Source organism: Gadus morhua, chromosome 20, assembly GCF_902167405.1.
Source record: "Gadus morhua chromosome 20, gadMor3.0, whole genome shotgun sequence".
Taxonomy (NCBI): domain Eukaryota; kingdom Metazoa; phylum Chordata; class Actinopteri; order Gadiformes; family Gadidae; genus Gadus; species Gadus morhua.
The window spans coordinates 13493486-13511927 of NC_044067.1; the positions used below are offsets into that span (position 1 = coordinate 13493486).

The following is an 18442-nucleotide window of genomic DNA, read 5'->3' on the forward strand; positions in this document are numbered from 1 at the left end:
AACATGGACCACCCCTGCTCCCGGGGCTTAAGGGGCCAATGATTGGTGGTTTTCAAGTGTCAGGGTCGAAGGACCTCCCTGTCTCCAAAACTGACAATTACATACAATTCTTGTCAACTAGGTCTTGCAGTCAAGACTTTTTCCTGTAAACCCTAGAAATCGAAATCTGAGATTTGTTGTTCCTGGGACCCAGGGTTTGTGGCATCTATAGCCATCTCGAAAGGGGGAGATGGCTAAAAGGGGCGTGACCTCCAACTGTAGAGTAAATGTGCATAAAACAGTGGGCGTGTCTAGTTCCCTGTTTTCAGTGGGATGGAGATGTAAGTTTCTGTCTCAAGGCAAAAAAACACAGCAAGCCTCTGGACGAGTTTTTAAATTCTGGGGTCAAAAGGTCCAAAGGTGTTCACACCATGCCCCTTATGAGATAAAAGATGTCTATGACTCACTTTGCTCGTATTTCTTTTTTGTTATTATATAAAAATGAAATAATGAAAACGAAATGTTTTATCTTAAATTCTCTCCGTCTCTTGCTTCTGTCTCTGTTCCTCTATCTTCTCTTGTCCATCTATTTTGAAGAGTTTCCTAGGAAACAAGAATCCTTCTGGTGTGGAAAAGCAAATACTGTTCCCTCCTTTGATTGGACGATACGTTAGATTCCACCCAAACCACTGGTATAAACGAGCCACGGTCCGCATGGAGATGTACGGTTGTGGGCTTGATGGTGAGAGAATATCAACATGATTATAAATGTAATGTCTTAGACAAATAAATCACTTAAATTGATCTAAGTTTATTTAAATGTTGATGTATGCCTTTGATGCATCTTTGTGATGGAGATTGGAATAGAGTGTCTTAGAAGAGCAATACTTCTGAGTTTTGACTAACAGCCCCCGTGTTGCAGGTTGCTCTGTGCCTCTGGGTATGGAGGGCGGACTGATCAAGGACCATCTGATCACGGCCAGCTCCACAGCCACCAGCTGGTTTGGTGGTTCCTGGAAACCATCTCTCGCTCGCCTCAACTTACGGGGAAAAGTCAATGCCTGGAAGGCTATGGTACAGATGATAGTACTGATTAATCAACTCAAAAACACAAAATACCAGCAATAAACAACACTAGTGCAACAAAATAACCATTGATAAGCTAATTTATTAATGAATTGTACAAATGTATTCATTGATTGTACTCATTTTTGATTGAATACATTTTAGTTTTTTTTTATAAATGAATTACAATAAATAAAGTCATATTACATCTTTCATGTATTTTTGGCTTCAGAAAGCGGACATGAACCAGTGGCTCCAGATAGAATTGACCCAGGTCAAGAAGATCACAGGCATCATCACGCAGGGAGCCAAATCTACGGGCAAAAAGATGTATGTCGTCTCCTTTGCCCTGGAATACAGTGAGGACGGCATACGCTGGACGCAATACACAGACGACGAGGAACATACGTCGAGGGTATGTTCTAGCGGAGATTCAGTTTTAAACAGCTTTATGGCAGGTACACAAACGTGTATTTGTTTGTGATTATTTGTGGCTGATTGAAGGTCTCCTAAAGAAAACATTGTGATTCTAAACTTTTTCCTTTCTTTATCCTTCTTTTTCTCTGAATGCAGAGGTTTATCGGGAACATGGATAACAATGGCCCTGTGAGGAACAACATCCGCCCACCCATCTTCTCCCGGTTCATCCGGGTCATTCCCACGAGCTGGAAGAGCTCCATCGCCATGCGAATAGAGTTGCTCGGCTGTGACTTTGAGTAACAGACTCATGCAGACGATCTTCGACCCATGCACTTTCTTTGAAAATATGAATGCCTATAGCGCGTGACACAAGTGTGTCGATAATATAGGACATTGGACGCGAACCTTTCGGCTGGGAGTCAAACAACATGCCTATAGAGTCACTTATAGCAGGGGTCCCCAACCTTTTCAGCATCAAGGACCCGTATGATTCTCCAAAAAGTTTCACGGACCGAGGGGTGGTTGGGTTATGTTGCGCAGAGGTTGCCAAAAATGCAAACATGTTATATGCAATCTAATAACTGCATATAGACTTATGGCATGTAAAAGAGTGACAGTATTGCGAAGTAAATTGAGTTTATTAAGTGTGCATGCATTTTGCATGAATTAAAAATATATATATATATATATTTTTTTTTTTCTAGTCATGTCGTAGCCTCGTTAACCTACGGCCCGGTTAGGAATGTCCCGCGGCCCGGTACCGATCCGCGGCCCGGTGGTTGGGGACCGCTGACTTATAGGACCAGGAGAAACAAGTCGCTTCACTCTACTACATAAATACGCACTTTTGCATTAGGTTAACTGAACCCAAAAAAAAGGTGTTTAGGTGTTAGCCTCACAGCATTTCTATGGAATCAACTTCATCGTATGAAAAGTTCTAAGTAGTCAAGAAATATGATAATGTTGATGTATTGACGTCCTGGTTACTGATAAAATTGAAAGAATCCCCCAAACCACGCATAGGCCTAATGACGCACCTCAAAATATATTTTTTTATGATATGGAGATTTATGTATGAATTTGTTGTGTTTTGTGTTTATAATGTTGCAAAGTATTTGCTTACTGCTGTCATATTCCAGAACGACACAATTTATGTATAGATTTTTATCTGCAAATCATAAATAGCCTATATTGTTTGTATTATGAAGGAATACGGATGAATCTATAAATGTTGGTTTCAACAGGTTTGTATTTCTTATAATATTATTAATTCTTCTCTTTCAATAATCTGTATAAAAGGAAAAATATGTAGTCATATTGGCAAAAAAGTATGTTAGTTTTATGGAGAGCTCTGCGTGCCAATCAAGGACTTGTTATCTTGGGAGAAAGAGACTAACACAAGCACACAAACATGCAGCCAGAAAAGACTTGTGGGGGAAAGGGCCCTGCTGTGGTCGTTATGGTTTGTGTAAGAAATTAAGTATTCCCTTAAACTGCTGTCTTTAGAAACCTTTTCCCGGCCTTGTGGAGGGTTAATTGATGATGTTGACATGAGTTACAGAGCTGCGCTCATAAATAAATCATTTAACCGCATAGTCCATAAAATAACAAAAACAATCACATTTTACACTTCATATGAATAATCTAATACAACAAGTGGCATTATAGATTACGGATAAAATTCAGGTCCGGTATATTTTTAAAAAGTATTTAACCTCAAACATAGACCATATAATTATATAATTAAACCTATAATAATATTTAAACAGCGATCTGTTTGTGTACCAACATTTCATGTTTTTCAATACAAATAAGGACATGATCTATGTTAGCCAAATAGTCCTATTCTTCTTTATTACTTACTTTATTACTAATTTTCTAACCATTTTTAAATAAAAGAAACAAAGTATGGCATCATTCAATGTCTCTATATCTTTATGAATACAATGTATATTTATGAATAGTCCTACTCCTGAAGCTGTGTAGGGCAGAACATGCTTTATTTCTGTAAGAAATAATTTATCCAGGTTAATGGGGCCAACATACAGTTTGTTAAACAATAAACAAAAACAACAATCTGACTTAAATACAATGTAGGTCTTATGATTGTTCGAGGATCTGCAAAACAAAAATGAGATCGATTTTTAGATAGATGTGGAAAGGGAACGCCCAGTCAAAACACATATTGTTTTCATCTATTCTAACAGGTTGAAAAAAATCTAGACACAGTTCATTGCACTGGGACCCACTGAGTCATCTTGTCTATATGTGTTTGCTCGTGGTTCTGTATGTGTGTCAGTAACAGATAAAGCGTGTAGAGTGCGGAGCGCTGTGTCAGAATACGGTTTCCTGGCTTGAGGAGCAGACTGTGCGTTATCATCTGTCATTCCAACCCCCAGATATGAGGCTTTGCTCCTGGGCTGGACCCCAGTGTTTTGTGCCTTTCCTGGTTCTTCTGGCTGTTCTTCCACGTGTCACAGCAGACCAGGACAACCCCAAGGAGAGACATTACTATGTGGCTGCTGTTGAGATTGACTGGAACTACTTGGGCAAGGATTCTCGTGGGTATGCCTCTAATCCACTTGATTTCTACTTCTGTTAATTCATGTTTGTTATGTAGTGCTAATTTTATTCATGTGATAACAGCATAAGGAACAGGTATTGTCTAATAAGTTGGCTTTCGTGACATTTGGCATTTGTGAATTAGTGAATTATTAACTTTGGCATGGCATTTGGCCCTCTTGGGTAGTCATGTTGCAGAGTCTGTGGATAGCTTGAGAAGCGGTTGTATTTGACTGCCAGTGTATGCTGTTCTATCAGTTGAAAACATTGTAGTATGCAATGCAATCATCATTGGATAATATTTAAAATATCTTCATTGTAGATTCAGCTTTGCCATAAGCTAGTTGCAAAGTTGCTTAAGGAACATTTCCTCAGCTTCCTTCCCCTGTGACTGGTTTGGTAATTGAATGAAGCTTGACTGGTGATGGGCGCAATGGGTGGATTCACTTTTTGTACTTTTTGACCCTGCTCCAGGAACGATTCCACCTATAAGAAAGTAGTCTTTAGGGAGTATGAGAAAGACTTCAAGCAGCCCAAGACTCATCCCCTCTGGCTAGGTAAATCCTGTTCATCTCATTCAGTCTGCAATATTCTAAATAGATCCCTTTACCCTTACCCAATTTACTACTATTTACTCATTTTACCCTATACAGCTACAGTAATTTTAATTATATTAATCACTGCCATATTGTTTTCACCCACTAAAAGAGATTAAGTATTGTTCAATACTGTGAAAGTCTGTGACATGAGAATTCAAATGACTCCAGCAGATGAAGCTGAAAACATGACAATAATGGATAATGGATGGGGTGAATCGATGTTCCGCAGGTCTGTTGGGTCCAACACTGAGGGCTCAGGAGGGAGAGACCATTGTGGTCACCTTCAGGAACATGGCGGACCGGGAATACAGCCTCCACCCACATGGAATCGCTTACGGCAAACAGTCAGAGGGTGGGTGCTTGTTGTTACCCCTGGGTGTACTTACCCACCCTGGCCCACACTTAATGTGGTGGTTAACCAAGTTCTGAAGACACTATCCCAAAGAATGTCAAATACATTGAACAATCAATTGGGAACATTCAGAAAGTTCTGGTTGGTTGTTACTCATTATGTTAAGCAAACAAAATGAGGTAATACCCAAACAGCTGTGTTTAGCTTGTTTTGAAATATTAACCGAAGCAAGCAGATTCAGCGGGGGACAGTATTGAAGTCCAACAGGAAGTCTTGTTGAATGAAGGGATCAGTCTGGGACCCCCTCACAGAAAACAATAACCAAACATATGAGTGCTCTTCCGGAACAAGTTCATTAATTAAATTAATACTTGAAGCAACAAGCCTTAGGAAGTGGAGGAAAATTAAAGGACAGAACGTCTCAACCTTATTATCCAAACAAATGACTATCAAAAGATACAAGCAGGGTTACAGCATAAACACAAACAAAGACTCCCACAATTATTACCGTAGGATTTTTTTTTCAGCACGCATAAGAGGAAAACCATCATCAGCATCAATTATCCAACATTATAACACGATATTTCGCCTGATATATAAATGCATAATTATTTTTAAATTAAAGGTTGGGTATGGAATTCGCTTTTTTGGCCATTTTTGCTAAATTACTTGAAATCCTTATCATAACCCACTTACAGCCACTGAGTTAGAAGTACTGACATTAAAATTAAACAAGTCAATCATCTGTGGAACGGGCAGGGCTCGAAAAACTCCAGCCAATGATTTCCATAGCCACCGAGTTGCATTGGACAGTTAGTACGTCAATCAGACGGTCGCACTGCAATCCCCCTCCCCCGCTCCCCGCGCGACCCCTTCGTGCACGTACTCAAAGCTCGTGACCCAGAGCAAGCTTCTGTTTGTTGTTATCCTGCGGTAGCTACTGGAGCTAGCTAACTAGCTAATGGCTCGCTCTCGCGCATCTGTGTTCACTCGTGCATGATTGCGTGTCCATGTACTTGGAATGGGTGGAGTCAGAGTCAGCGTTGAAGGAGAGGGGGTAGGACCATTTGAGTTGTTTATTTTCAAAATCTGCTGGCGTTTCGCAAATCCCATACCCAACCTTTAAGTGTTATTTATTTTTTGTCATTCACTTCAGAGAAAATACTTTTGTTTCCCTTTCCTTTCCATGAGACTGTAAACTGTTTTTTGCAGGGGCTCCATATTTTGACAACACCTCTCTGAAGGAGAAGGAGGACGATGTGGTGCGCCCTGGTGCTGAGCACACGTATTACTGGGAGGTCACCTCCAACGTAGCTCCGCAGAAAGCCGACCCCGCCTGCCTCACCTACACCTATGTCTCTCACCTGAACGTGGTGAAAGACTACAACAGTGGCCTCATCGGCACTTTGTTGCTCTGCAAGCCAGGTACACCCTCTCCCTGTGTGATGACTGCTCAGACACGCAACACAATACTGAATACACCCGTGTGGCTTGAGTGGCAGATGAGAGAGGGTCAAGAATTGTAATAATATCCCAGTCTACTTCAACGCAATTCCCGTTCTCTTATGCTTCTTTTGAGCTGTCTAGGCCACCTCACAGTCCCTGGAGCAGGTAGAATATGAAACGGACAATAACAACAAAGAGAGGGAGAATAGGGACTTTTTTCCAAAACCAGTCATGGAAACAGATATCCCTCTATCAGAATTCCCTCCCTCTCCCTTGCCTTTCCAAGCTTAACCCATGTTCAAACAGAAATTACTCCTCAGATGTCCTGCCCTCTCTCCAATCATGCTCACTTGAAGCACTCTGTCCGTCGTGAGATGAGAATGCATGGAGAGGAGGATGCATCGATGCATTAGGATGCATCGATCATATACACTGTCGGAGATATCTCTCAACTATCTCTCTCTACCTCGGTCTCTCTCTGATCCAAGGCAGTCTAAATGAGTTCGGCGAGCAAGTGCATTTCCCACAGGAGTATGTGTTCCTGTTCGGGGTGTTTGACGAGAAAGAGAGCTGGTTCACCCCAGCAGGCTACTCCTCAAGCAACCACGTGATGCACACTATCAATGGATATGCCGCGGGCTCCCTACCAGGTCAGTCATTGGTCAATGAGTCAGTTTGCAGCTAGCTTTGGACATTTTCATGTATTTAAACCGTTTATTTTTGTTATTAACACATGCACAGACAGACACACACGGACACGCACGCAGCCAAATAAATAACAAACATTTCTCTCCAGATGTCAACATCTGTGCTCACAGCACCGTGAGTCTGCATCTGGTGGGCATGAGCTCCGAGCAGGAGGTGTTCTCTGTGCACATGAACGGCCAAGTGCTGCAGCACCGGGGCCACAAGATGTCCACCGTGGGGCTGGTAAGCGGCTCGGCCACCACTGGCAGCATGAGGGCCGTTCACCCAGGCCGCTGGCTCCTGTCCTCACAGACCAACAAGCACATGGAAGGTATGTTCACTCAAACCACATTCATTCAGTGGCTATGGAGCTGGACATTCACACATGTAAAGTACATTTTTTGATATATGGTAAGGCCAATATACATTAACAAATAAAATGTCCATATTGCAGCCGGCATGCATGGCTTTGTGGATGTGAGGACTTGCAAGGGCTTCGAAGCTAACCGACGTAGGTTGACCATAGAGCAGCAGCGCCACAGCAAGGAGTGGACGTACTACATCGCCGCTGAGGAGATCATGTGGAACTACGCCCCCAAAATGCCAGCATACATTGACGAGTTAATACCCTTTGAAAAGTTGGCTTCTAGCAAAAATATACAAAGAGTGTTTATTATTACTAATATACATTCTAAATTTGTATTCATTTTAGGGACTTCAAGGTCAATTACCTTGACCAGGGTAACCACAGAATAGGCGGGACTTACAAAAAGGCTGTCTATACACAGTACACAGATGAAACGTTCACCGTGAGGTCAGAGGAAAAGCAGAGAAAAGCAGAGGTCGGCATACTGGGCCCTGTGATCAGGGCCCAGATCAGGGATGTCATCAAGGTACGAGTCAGACTTACTACCTACTTCCAGACTGAAGTGATAAGTGTACTGACTATATGTTCCCATTGATCTTTCACAGGTGGTCTTTAAGAACATGGCTTCCAAACCCTACAGCATCTACCCACATGGGCTGACCATCGAGAAGTCACAAGAGGGAGCGACGTATCCTGAAGGAGGTTGGCAACAGAACACTGTTCACGAGACGACAACAAACGCAACAACAAAATGGATCATATAATATGGCAATAAGCTAAACAAGCCCATCAACAAATTCATATCCGACCAAAGAAGAATAGAATGGGAAAATAGAAGAATCATAGCGGATGATGGATATATGCTTTCTATGCAGACACACCAATCCAATCCAATTGATTGGATTGGTGTGGGCTGCCTGTTCCCATAATCATAATACAATAATAGCTTCTCGGTTTATTTAAAGGCAATCAGACCCATGCTGTTCAGCCAGGTCAGACACACCATTATGAGTGGAAAGTGGTGGACGAAGATGAGCCCCTGGATACAGACGCACGGTGCCTGACCTACCTGTACCACAGTGCAGTGGATACACCACGGGACATCGCCTCTGGGCTGATAGGACCCCTCCTCATCTGCAAGAGTCAGTCTCTGAATGTCAGGAATGTACAGGTAACACAACCCTAGTCTCACAAATCAGACTTTTGATTAACATTTAAAGATGTAAACCAAGATGTTTGGTCAGACATTTATCGACCAATCATGTCGCTGGAGGCAGGGAATATTCAAACTCAGCCAGCTAAGTTAAATATGATAAGGTTATTAAAATTGTTAAGGTGAAATTGATCCGATCTTTTCTTTAATCTGGTTTTGTGAAGAGCAACCTAACGCCCCGTGCCCACTACCTCCGTCAGTTGTCCGTTGCCCATTGACTTTGAATGGGGACGGTCGCGCAATGCATTGTGGATCCGTCAGTTGACTTGGAGCGTTCGCCACCGTCAAAAAGTTGAAAAATGTTCAACTTTTTCGGCAGCGACGGATCCGTCATCCAATCAGATCGCGTATGCAAATTTAAGCACTGTGACGCGACTCGGGCTCTGACGATACTGGAAAGCGGGAAAGCGGGTAATCTTGCCTCGCAACAAGCAGGAAGAAGCGGGAAGAACCCGGCGAACCGATTTGATTGGCTGACGGATGCATCTGCAAAGACTACTCCCCCATCCGTCAGCCACGCCTTCTGACGTCCGTTGACTGACGGTGCAGTGGGCACGAGGCGTAAGGGTGCTGGTTTATAGGACTGCTGGATCCAACAGTGACACCTTGCTCTCAATAGTCAGTTTAACAGTAGGTTAACTTAACTAAGAGGCATACAAGCTATGGCGTGTAATAATACGATGGGGTTTGTTTTGTTCAAAGCTTAAAACAGACAGGGAGCAGCATGCCATGTTCATGGTGTTTGATGAGAACAAGAGCTGGTACCTGGATGACAATATCCAAAGCAAATGTGGTGAAGAAACTGTGAACAAGGCAGATCCAGACTTTTATAAGTCGAATGTCATGCATAGTGAGTTTCCCTATCATTTATATCTTCCATCTGCCATTCTTCGTGTCCAATATTATTTTGGTTGGCAAACACAAATACAACTCTCTTTTTTTTTTCTTCGCAGCGATTAATGGTTATGTGTTTGAGAGCGGTCAACTTTTGGGATTATGTAATGGGGAAACTACCTCTTGGCATTTGTCAAGTGTTGGAGCACAGGACTACATCCAGTCTGCTACTTTCTATGGCCACACTTTTAATCTCAATGATCGCACTGAAGACATCCTCGGACTCTACCCTATGACAGGAGAAACAATCTTCATGAACATGGACAACATTGGTCAGTTGTGGCTCGCCACGATTTTGTGAAAAGCCATCGTCCATGTCGATGTTTGATTGATAATAATACTAAATAACGTTTCTTGTCTCCTGGATGATTCAGGGGTCTGGCTGCTCACAACTCTGAACTCCCAGGAGTCAACCAAGGGCATGCGATTGAGGTTCCAAGATATGGAGTGTACAATGTACAATGAGTCAAACAAGGAATTTTCTTTGTGGGAACCCCCGACTTTGGAAGAAATCAAAAAGGAAGACGAATTGAAAAAGAAGCAAAAGGTTGAAAAGAATAAAACAGTAGAGGTTGATATTGAAACAGAAAGGCTCGTAGACGAACTAGGCCTTAGATCTCTAAAGGAGCAAAGCAGAGATTCAGACGTCGAGCAGATAGACCTCTCTCTCCTTGACTATGATGCAGTTGATGTTGAGAATTCAATCTCTGGCTCCCCAGCACCTACCAGTAGCCAGTGGCCAGACACCAGCTCTGAGGATCAGAGCGATTCACTAAGCTCGGAGGAAATAGTAATCGACCTTCAAAACCACAGTTCAAATGCCATAGAAACCAGCCACTTAGTCCCACGGGGACACAACCATGATGAGAAACGCCAAACTGTCCCTTTGAAGATCCCGAATGAAATTGTTAGGTTTCTTGGTTACGATGCCCCTCTTCCTGAAGCTCAAATGACCTCAACCCCAAAAAAGAAGCCAAAGACGAACGAGGTGAACCTCCGCCAACTTTCTCAGAAAGGCCGGAGCATGAAAATCAATAGGCGGGAAGAATTCAAGCCCAAGCCCAGGAGTGGCCCGCCGGTCTCTCCTCTGGGATTCAATCCGGGAATTTCCCCCCGCGGGATGCAACCCAATGGGCCGCAGATACAGCCCGTCTCTAGCAAGGAGGATCTCATCAACATGCTGGGGGTCATTGGTGTTCCCCGGTCGGACTGGAGCGATTATAGGCTTAACGATCGAGACAATGAAGCCACCAAGTACTACCCTAAAACTGTGGGCAAGAATGTGAGGAAGTTTTTTATATCTGCTGAGGAGGTGGAGTGGGACTATGCTGGTTATGGACAGAGGTAAGTACATAGTCATTTCATTGACAGAAGGACAAACATTATGCACAGATGTTTAAAAGTTGCAATGTGTAACATTCACCTAGCTCGTAGCTACCAATAACCCGACATATCTGTAGTCAATGCTGTTCGATAGTGATTTCATTAATGTTCTCAAATAAATCACATCATATCACTTATACATTTTACAAATAATAAATGCTGTACCTCTCCATTGCTGCACAATAATTTACCCATAGACGCAATAAAAACCCTCTCATTTATGCCACCCAGGCAGCAGAGCTATGCTAGTTTGCGTGACACAGTTACACAGCCAGTTAGAGTGGACAAAACACAGTCATTGAGTTCCCGCCAACTAACTGGATGGGGCTTTATCTTACACAGGTTGACTTGAAAGATACCATTTATCCTGTTGCATTCTTAGGAAGCAGGAAAAGACACTCCAAACAGGGCGGGAGACCAAATTCACCAAGGTGGTGTTCCGGGAGTACCTGGACAGTACCTTCAGTACCCCAAACCTTCGTGGGGAGATGGAGGAACACTTAGGCATCCTTGGGCCGCTTATCAAGGCAGAGGTTGGACAGAGCATTATGGTAAGACTAGCAGCCCCTGCCTGCCAGAACATTTATAACACATTAAAATCAATCTCTTTTGGAGATCACATATTCTATGATTTCCTTTATGTTTGGATCTCTCCATTTTCGTAGATGACAAGCATAAATATAATAATGACTTATCAAATAATAACACATTTTCCATATCAATCAATGACTGTAATCAATTATTATTGCTCAACCCCTTGCTTGTAGGTAGTGTTCAGGAACAGGGCCAGCCGTCCATACTCAATGCACCCAAATGGAGTATCTTATACCAAGCGAACTGAGGGGTTGTCCTATGAGGACGATTCCAAATACTGGTATAAGTATGACAATGAGGTTCATCCCAATACCTCCTTCACATACTTATGGGCGGTACCCGAGAGGGTGGGTCCATTGCCAGGCGAGTCCTCATGCCGTACCTGGGCATACTACTCGGGTGTCAATCCTGTAAGTGTAATTGAATATCCTTGGTCAGTTGGTGGTGCAGTATTGAAAATAGATTGCATAAAATTGCTTATGAAACGCAAAGCTTTGAATGTATTCCTCCATTATATGGCCAATGCGACTTTTTAAGTAGTAATATAATGGACAATTTGATTTCTTCTAGGAAAGAGATCTCCACTCTGGTTTAATTGGGCCTCTGCTGGTCTGTCGGAAAGATACCCTGAACACCAAGCTGGTTGATGTGAGGGAGTTTGTGCTCCTGTTCATGACCTTTGATGAGTCTCAGAGCTGGTACTATGAGAAGAATTCTGAGATGATGAGGAAGAAGAAGAGTCCTGGACTTGGAAGAGCATTGGATCCCAACCTCAAAGAAAAGCTTCAGTTTCATTGTAAGAGGTTGTTTGACTCAGATTATGAATGCTAGTACCCAGTTCAACCATATCCTATGAAGATCTTATCCATGTTCTTGCCTAGGAAGAGAAAACCTGGTAAGGATACACATCATTTCCATATTCATGAGAGCTTTCAACGTTGTGACCCACAGCCATCAACGGCATCATATTCAGCCTGAAGGGACTAAGGCTTTACACCAAGCAGCTGGCATGCTGGCACCTGATCAACATGGGTTCTCCCAAGGACGTTCACACTGTCCACTTCCACGGACAGACCTTCACCCAAATGAACACCAACAGCTACCGGCAGGCTGTGTACCCACTGCTGCCTGGTCAGTAGTCACTGCTCATGCTCTATTTAATGGTGCAATGTTGATTAATCAGTGGTGTCAACAAATATTGTGAAAGTGATAGGGGTATAGAAAGCAAAGAGAATTCATGAAATGCTTGACTTTTCATATCGAATAATGATTTCTCTTTTTTCATTTTGCTCATGAGCCATTTCTGTCATTCCATGGGCTCAGTCTCTCACGGTGCCATGCTCTTTCCCAGGCGGCTTTGCAACTCTAGAGATGTGGCCATCTAAGCCTGGTCTGTGGCAGCTGGATACAGAGGTGGGCGCCATCCAACAGAAGGGAATGCAGACCCTGTTCCTGGTCCTTGACAATGGTGTGAGCCGGTCGCCAACAGTATCTGTCTGGGGGATCAAACCCTCGTAACAATCTCTCCCCAATTCAGAAATACATCTGGTTCCAATATAATTTGTCATAATCGCTTTCTAGTGCAGTTTCAGCCAAAGAGCACTTTGCAATTCGCCTGCCACAGATTTAAAGAAAAAAAGATATAGCACCTACATCTTTGTGATAAGACATTTTCTAAAGTACCTGGTATAGTGATTCACTGGATGTTGACACAGACCTGTGTTGTTCTTTAACACATTCTTTTGATGAATGTTATTATTTCTGTCTGTTTACCCCAGAATGTTCCAATCCTATGGGTCTTGAGTCCGGGAGTGTGAAAGACAGCCAGATCACATCCAACCACGTTAGAGGTATTGTGTCATGGCTTGACACACAACCACACATGCGATTGAGAGTAGTATACGTTATCACTATCGCCAAAACTAATTTCTGGCCTCTTTTAAAGGGCACTGGGAACCACATTTGGCCAGACTGAATAACAAGGGTAATTACAACGCATGGAGTACAGATAAGGACAACAGCTGGATTCAGGTGTGTGTGTGTGTGCGTGAGTGTGTGATTGTGTGTTTGTGTGTGCAGGTCGTTTCATACAATTACATGTGTACACACTAGTATCCCAGAAGTTGTTGGCCATTCAAGGGTATACTATGCTCGCAAGGTACGTGATACCACAGAGAGGATCTGACTTATTAACCCTTTGATGCAGGTGGATTTCCTTCGGCCAGTGGTTATAAGCCAGGTGGCCACCCAGGGTGCCAAAGAGAGGCTTCAATCCCAGTACGTGGTCAACTACACCATCTCCTACAGCACAGACCGCAAAAGCTGGATCTTCTTCAAGGGTGACAGCCCATCCTTTAGAAAGGTCAGTGCAGCAACTTGAATGCCCTCAGTAGTGCATCGCTGTTTCTCAGACACCACAGCGCTGCAGCAGGGGTTTTAATTATTAAGGATTGGAATACGTTTTAACTAGAGCTGTCAAGCGATTAAAATATTTAATCGTGATTAATCGCATTAATGTCATAGTTAACTCTAATTATTCGCGATTAATCGCAAATTATTTTTCTATGCTAAATATCCCTTGATTTTTTTGTCCCATAATTCTTCTCATTTTAATTCTCTTATTAACATGGTGAAGTGCATCGGCTTGCCTTGTGCAAATGATTTTTTATTGATAACAACATTGGCATATACACTGATCAAAACAGGACGATACAAAAAAAGAGCCTATAGTGCAATTAAACGACTGCTTTGAACAATTGTCATTTGAACATAGCAGTCAGGCTACTGCTTCTTTGTTTTGAGCCAAAGAAAAAAAAAAAAAAAAAGTTTTTTTTTTTTTTTTGTATAAAATAATTGCGTTAATCGCGCGATTAAAAAATTAACGCCGTTAAATTTGGGTTGCGTTAACGCCATTAATAACGCGTTTAACTGACAGCTCTAGTTTTAACGCATTGGGATGGAGGTTTACCCTGAGGACTTTACTTACTACACTCACCTCTCAAAACCTCTTCTGAACTAGATACAATCCAAACAAAAGGTATGTAATCTGAGAAGTCATACAAAGATGTAAACAAAAACACAATAAGTGTGAGCCTAGAATGACTTACCATTGATGTCAATACGATAGAGACGTATTCTCAATTTGTAGGAATCGAGATGGGAACTTGGCCATTCCAGACCTTTCAACAAGGGGGCATCTTGGGATTGCTCGGTGAAAATTGCGGGTTGCTTTGTGAAAAAAGTCTGACCCTAACCCTAAAACATGGACCACCCCTGCTCCCGGGGCTTAAGGGGCCAATGATTGGTGGTTTTCAAGTGTCAGGGTCGAAGGACCTCCCTGTCTCCAAAACTGACAATTACATACAATTCTTGTCAACTAGGTCTTGCAGTCAAGACTTTTTCCTGTAAACCCTAGAAATCGAAATCTGAGATTTGTTGTTCCTGGGACCCAGGGTTTGTGGCATCTATAGCCATCTCGAAAGGGGGAGATGGCTAAAAGGGGCGTGACCTCCAACTGTAGAGTAAATGTGCATAAAACAGTGGGCGTGTCTAGTTCCCTGTTTTCAGTGGGATGGAGATGTAAGTTTCTGTCTCAAGGCAAAAAAACACAGCAAGCCTCTGGACGAGTTTTTAAATTCTGGGGTCAAAAGGTCCAAAGGTGTTCACACCATGCCCCTTATGAGATAAAAGATGTCTATGACTCACTTTGCTCGTATTTCTTTTTTGTTATTATATAAAAATGAAATAATGAAAACGAAATGTTTTATCTTAAATTCTCTCCGTCTCTTGCTTCTGTCTCTGTTCCTCTATCTTCTCTTGTCCATCTATTTTGAAGAGTTTCCTAGGAAACAAGAATCCTTCTGGTGTGGAAAAGCAAATACTGTTCCCTCCTTTGATTGGACGATACGTTAGATTCCACCCAAACCACTGGTATAAACGAGCCACGGTCCGCATGGAGATGTACGGTTGTGGGCTTGATGGTGAGAGAATATCAACATGATTATAAATGTAATGTCTTAGACAAATAAATCACTTAAATTGATCTAAGTTTATTTAAATGTTGATGTATGCCTTTGATGCATCTTTGTGATGGAGATTGGAATAGAGTGTCTTAGAAGAGCAATACTTCTGAGTTTTGACTAACAGCCCCCGTGTTGCAGGTTGCTCTGTGCCTCTGGGTATGGAGGGCGGACTGATCAAGGACCATCTGATCACGGCCAGCTCCACAGCCACCAGCTGGTTTGGTGGTTCCTGGAAACCATCTCTCGCTCGCCTCAACTTACGGGGAAAAGTCAATGCCTGGAAGGCTATGGTACAGATGATAGTACTGATTAATCAACTCAAAAACACAAAATACCAGCAATAAACAACACTAGTGCAACAAAATAACCATTGATAAGCTAATTTATTAATGAATTGTACAAATGTATTCATTGATTGTACTCATTTTTGATTGAATACATTTTAGTTTTTTTTTATAAATGAATTACAATAAATAAAGTCATATTACATCTTTCATGTATTTTTGGCTTCAGAAAGCGGACATGAACCAGTGGCTCCAGATAGAATTGACCCAGGTCAAGAAGATCACAGGCATCATCACGCAGGGAGCCAAATCTACGGGCAAAAAGATGTATGTCGTCTCCTTTGCCCTGGAATACAGTGAGGACGGCATACGCTGGACGCAATACACAGACGACGAGGAACATACGTCGAGGGTATGTTCTAGCGGAGATTCAGTTTTAAACAGCTTTATGGCAGGTACACAAACGTGTATTTGTTTGTGATTATTTGTGGCTGATTGAAGGTCTCCTAAAGAAAACATTGTGATTCTAAACTTTTTCCTTTCTTTATCCTTCTTTTTCTCTGAATGCAGAGGTTTATCGGGAACATGGATAACAATGGCCCTGTGAGGAACAACATCCGCCCACCCATCTTCTCCCGGTTCATCCGGGTCATTCCCACGAGCTGGAAGAGCTCCATCGCCATGCGAATAGAGTTGCTCGGCTGTGACTTTGAGTAACAGACTCATGCAGACGATCTTCTACCCATGCACTTTCTTTGAAAATATGAATGCCTATAGCGCGTGACACAAGTGTGTCGATAATATAGGACATTGGACGCGAACCTTTCGGCTGGGAGTCAAACAACATGCCTATAGAGTCACTTATAGCAGGGGTCCCCAACCTTTTCAGCATCAAGGACCCGTATGATTCTCCAAAAAGTTTCACGGACCGAGGGGTGGTTGGGTTATGTTGCGCAGAGGTTGCCAAAAATGCAAACATGTTATATGCAATCTAATAACTGCATATAGACTTATGGCATGTAAAAGAGTGACAGTATTGCGAAGTAAATTGAGTTTATTAAGTGTGCATGCATTTTGCATGAATTAAAAATATATATATATATATTTTTTTTTTTTTCTAGTCATGTCGTAGCCTCGTTAACCTACGGCCCGGTTAGGAATGTCCCGCGGCCCGGTACCGATCCGCGGCCCGGTGGTTGGGGACCGCTGACTTATAGGACCAGGAGAAACAAGTCGCTTCACTCTACTACATAAATACGCACTTTTGCATTAGGTTAACTGAACCCAAAAAAAAGGTGTTTAGGTGTTAGCCTCACAGCATTTCTATGGAATCAACTTCATCGTATGAAAAGTTCTAAGTAGTCAAGAAATATGATAATGTTGATGTATTGACGTCCTGGTTACTGATAAAATTGAAAGAATCCCCCAAACCACGCATAGGCCTAATGACGCACCTCAAAATATATTTTTTTATGATATGGAGATTTATGTATGAATTTGTTGTGTTTTGTGTTTATAATGTTGCAAAGTATTTGCTTACTGCTGTCATATTCCAGAACGACACAATTTATGTATAGATTTTTATCTGCAAATCATAAATAGCCTATATTGTTTGTATTATGAAGGAATACGGATGAATCTATAAATGTTGGTTTCAACAGGTTTGTATTTCTTATAATATTATTAATTCTTCTCTTTCAATAATCTGTATAAAAGGAAAAATATGTAGTCATATTGGCAAAAAAGTATGTTAGTTTTATGGAGAGCTCTGCGTGCCAATCAAGGACTTGTTATCTTGGGAGAAAGAGACTAACACAAGCACACAAACATGCAGCCAGAAAAGACTTGTGGGGGAAAGGGCCCTGCTGTGGTCGTTATGGTTTGTGTAAGAAATTAAGTATTCCCTTAAACTGCTGTCTTTAGAAACCTTTTCCCGGCCTTGTGGAGGGTTAATTGATGATGTTGACATGAGTTACAGAGCTGCGCTCATAAATAAATCATTTAACCGCATAGTCCATAAAATAACAAAAACAATCACATTTTACACTTCATATGAATAATCTAATACAACAAGTGGCATTATAGATTACGGATAAAATTCAGGTCCGGTATATTTTTAAAAAGTATTTAACCTCAAACATAGACCATATAATTATATAATTAAACCTATAATAATATTTAAACAGCGATCTGTTTGTGTACCAACATTTCATGTTTTTCAATACAAATAAGGACATGATCTATGTTAGCCAAATAGTCCTATTCTTCTTTATTACTTACTTTATTACTAATTTTCTAACCATTTTTAAATAAAAGAAACAAAGTATGGCATCATTCAATGTCTCTATATCTTTATGAATACAATGTATATTTATGAATAGTCCTACTCCTGAAGCTGTGTAGGGCAGAACATGCTTTATTTCTGTAAGAAATAATTTATCCAGGTTAATGGGGCCAACATACAGTTTGTTAAACAATAAACAAAAACAACAATCTGACTTAAATACAATGTAGGTCTTATGATTGTTCGAGGATCTGCAAAACAAAAATGAGATCGATTTTTAGATAGATGTGG

General features: G+C 41.8%; 2 protein-coding genes across 4 annotated transcripts in view; both read left to right on the forward strand.

Annotated features, from left to right (window-relative positions):
* LOC115533398 (coagulation factor V) overlaps positions 1-3383 on the forward strand; it is a 13673-nt gene extending 10290 nt beyond the window's left edge. Inside the window, exons 22-25 of one of the 2 annotated variants that reach the window (XM_030343909.1) lie at positions 577-721; positions 902-1053; positions 1277-1459; positions 1618-3383. In XM_030343909.1, the coding sequence (XP_030199769.1) occupies positions 577-721; positions 902-1053; positions 1277-1459; positions 1618-1764 (627 nt within the window). In that variant the 3' untranslated portion in view covers positions 1765-3383. Of the gene's footprint in view, positions 1-576; positions 722-901; positions 1054-1276; positions 1460-1617 lie in introns of those variants that run through there. The other variant, XM_030343910.1, reaches the window with a different exon arrangement.
* A 310-nt stretch (positions 3384-3693) lies between these two features.
* On the forward strand, positions 3694-18203 carry LOC115533399 (coagulation factor V). 2 transcript variants are annotated; one of them, XM_030343912.1, is made up of 25 exons: positions 3739-4029; positions 4501-4583; positions 4855-4977; positions 6190-6402; positions 6912-7073; positions 7220-7441; positions 7565-7730; positions 7823-8003; positions 8083-8179; positions 8443-8648; positions 9393-9540; positions 9644-9856; positions 9959-10928; positions 11350-11518; positions 11735-11971; positions 12132-12357; positions 12513-12692; positions 12913-13029; positions 13340-13411; positions 13507-13592; positions 13768-13923; positions 15397-15541; positions 15722-15873; positions 16097-16279; positions 16438-18203. In XM_030343912.1, exons 1-25 carry the CDS (start codon positions 3866-3868, stop codon positions 16582-16584), a joined length of 4818 nt encoding a protein of 1605 aa, XP_030199772.1. In that variant the 5' UTR covers positions 3739-3865; the 3' UTR covers positions 16585-18203. The 2 variants fall into 2 exon arrangements, with proteins under 2 accessions (XP_030199771.1, XP_030199772.1); XM_030343911.1 differs by lacking the exons at positions 15397-15541; positions 15722-15873; positions 16097-16279; positions 16438-18203 and having other exon boundaries at positions 3694-4029; positions 13507-13545; positions 13768-13917.
* The last annotated feature ends 239 nt before the right edge of the window (positions 18204-18442 follow it).

What these genes read in the sequence shown, in the direction of transcription:
- LOC115533399 (XM_030343912.1), top strand. Translation starts at nt 3,866, where the DNA reads ATGAGGCTTTGCTCCTGGGCTGGACCCCAGTGTTTTGTGCCTTTCCTG. An exon ending in ATGCCAGCATACATTGACGA is followed by an intron (nt 7,731 to 7,822) that starts GTTAATACCCTT and finishes TATTCATTTTAG; the next exon opens with GGACTTCAAGGTCAATTACC. An exon ending in TGAATGTCAGGAATGTACAG is followed by an intron (nt 8,649 to 9,392) that starts GTAACACAACCC and finishes TTTTGTTCAAAG; the next exon opens with CTTAAAACAGACAGGGAGCA.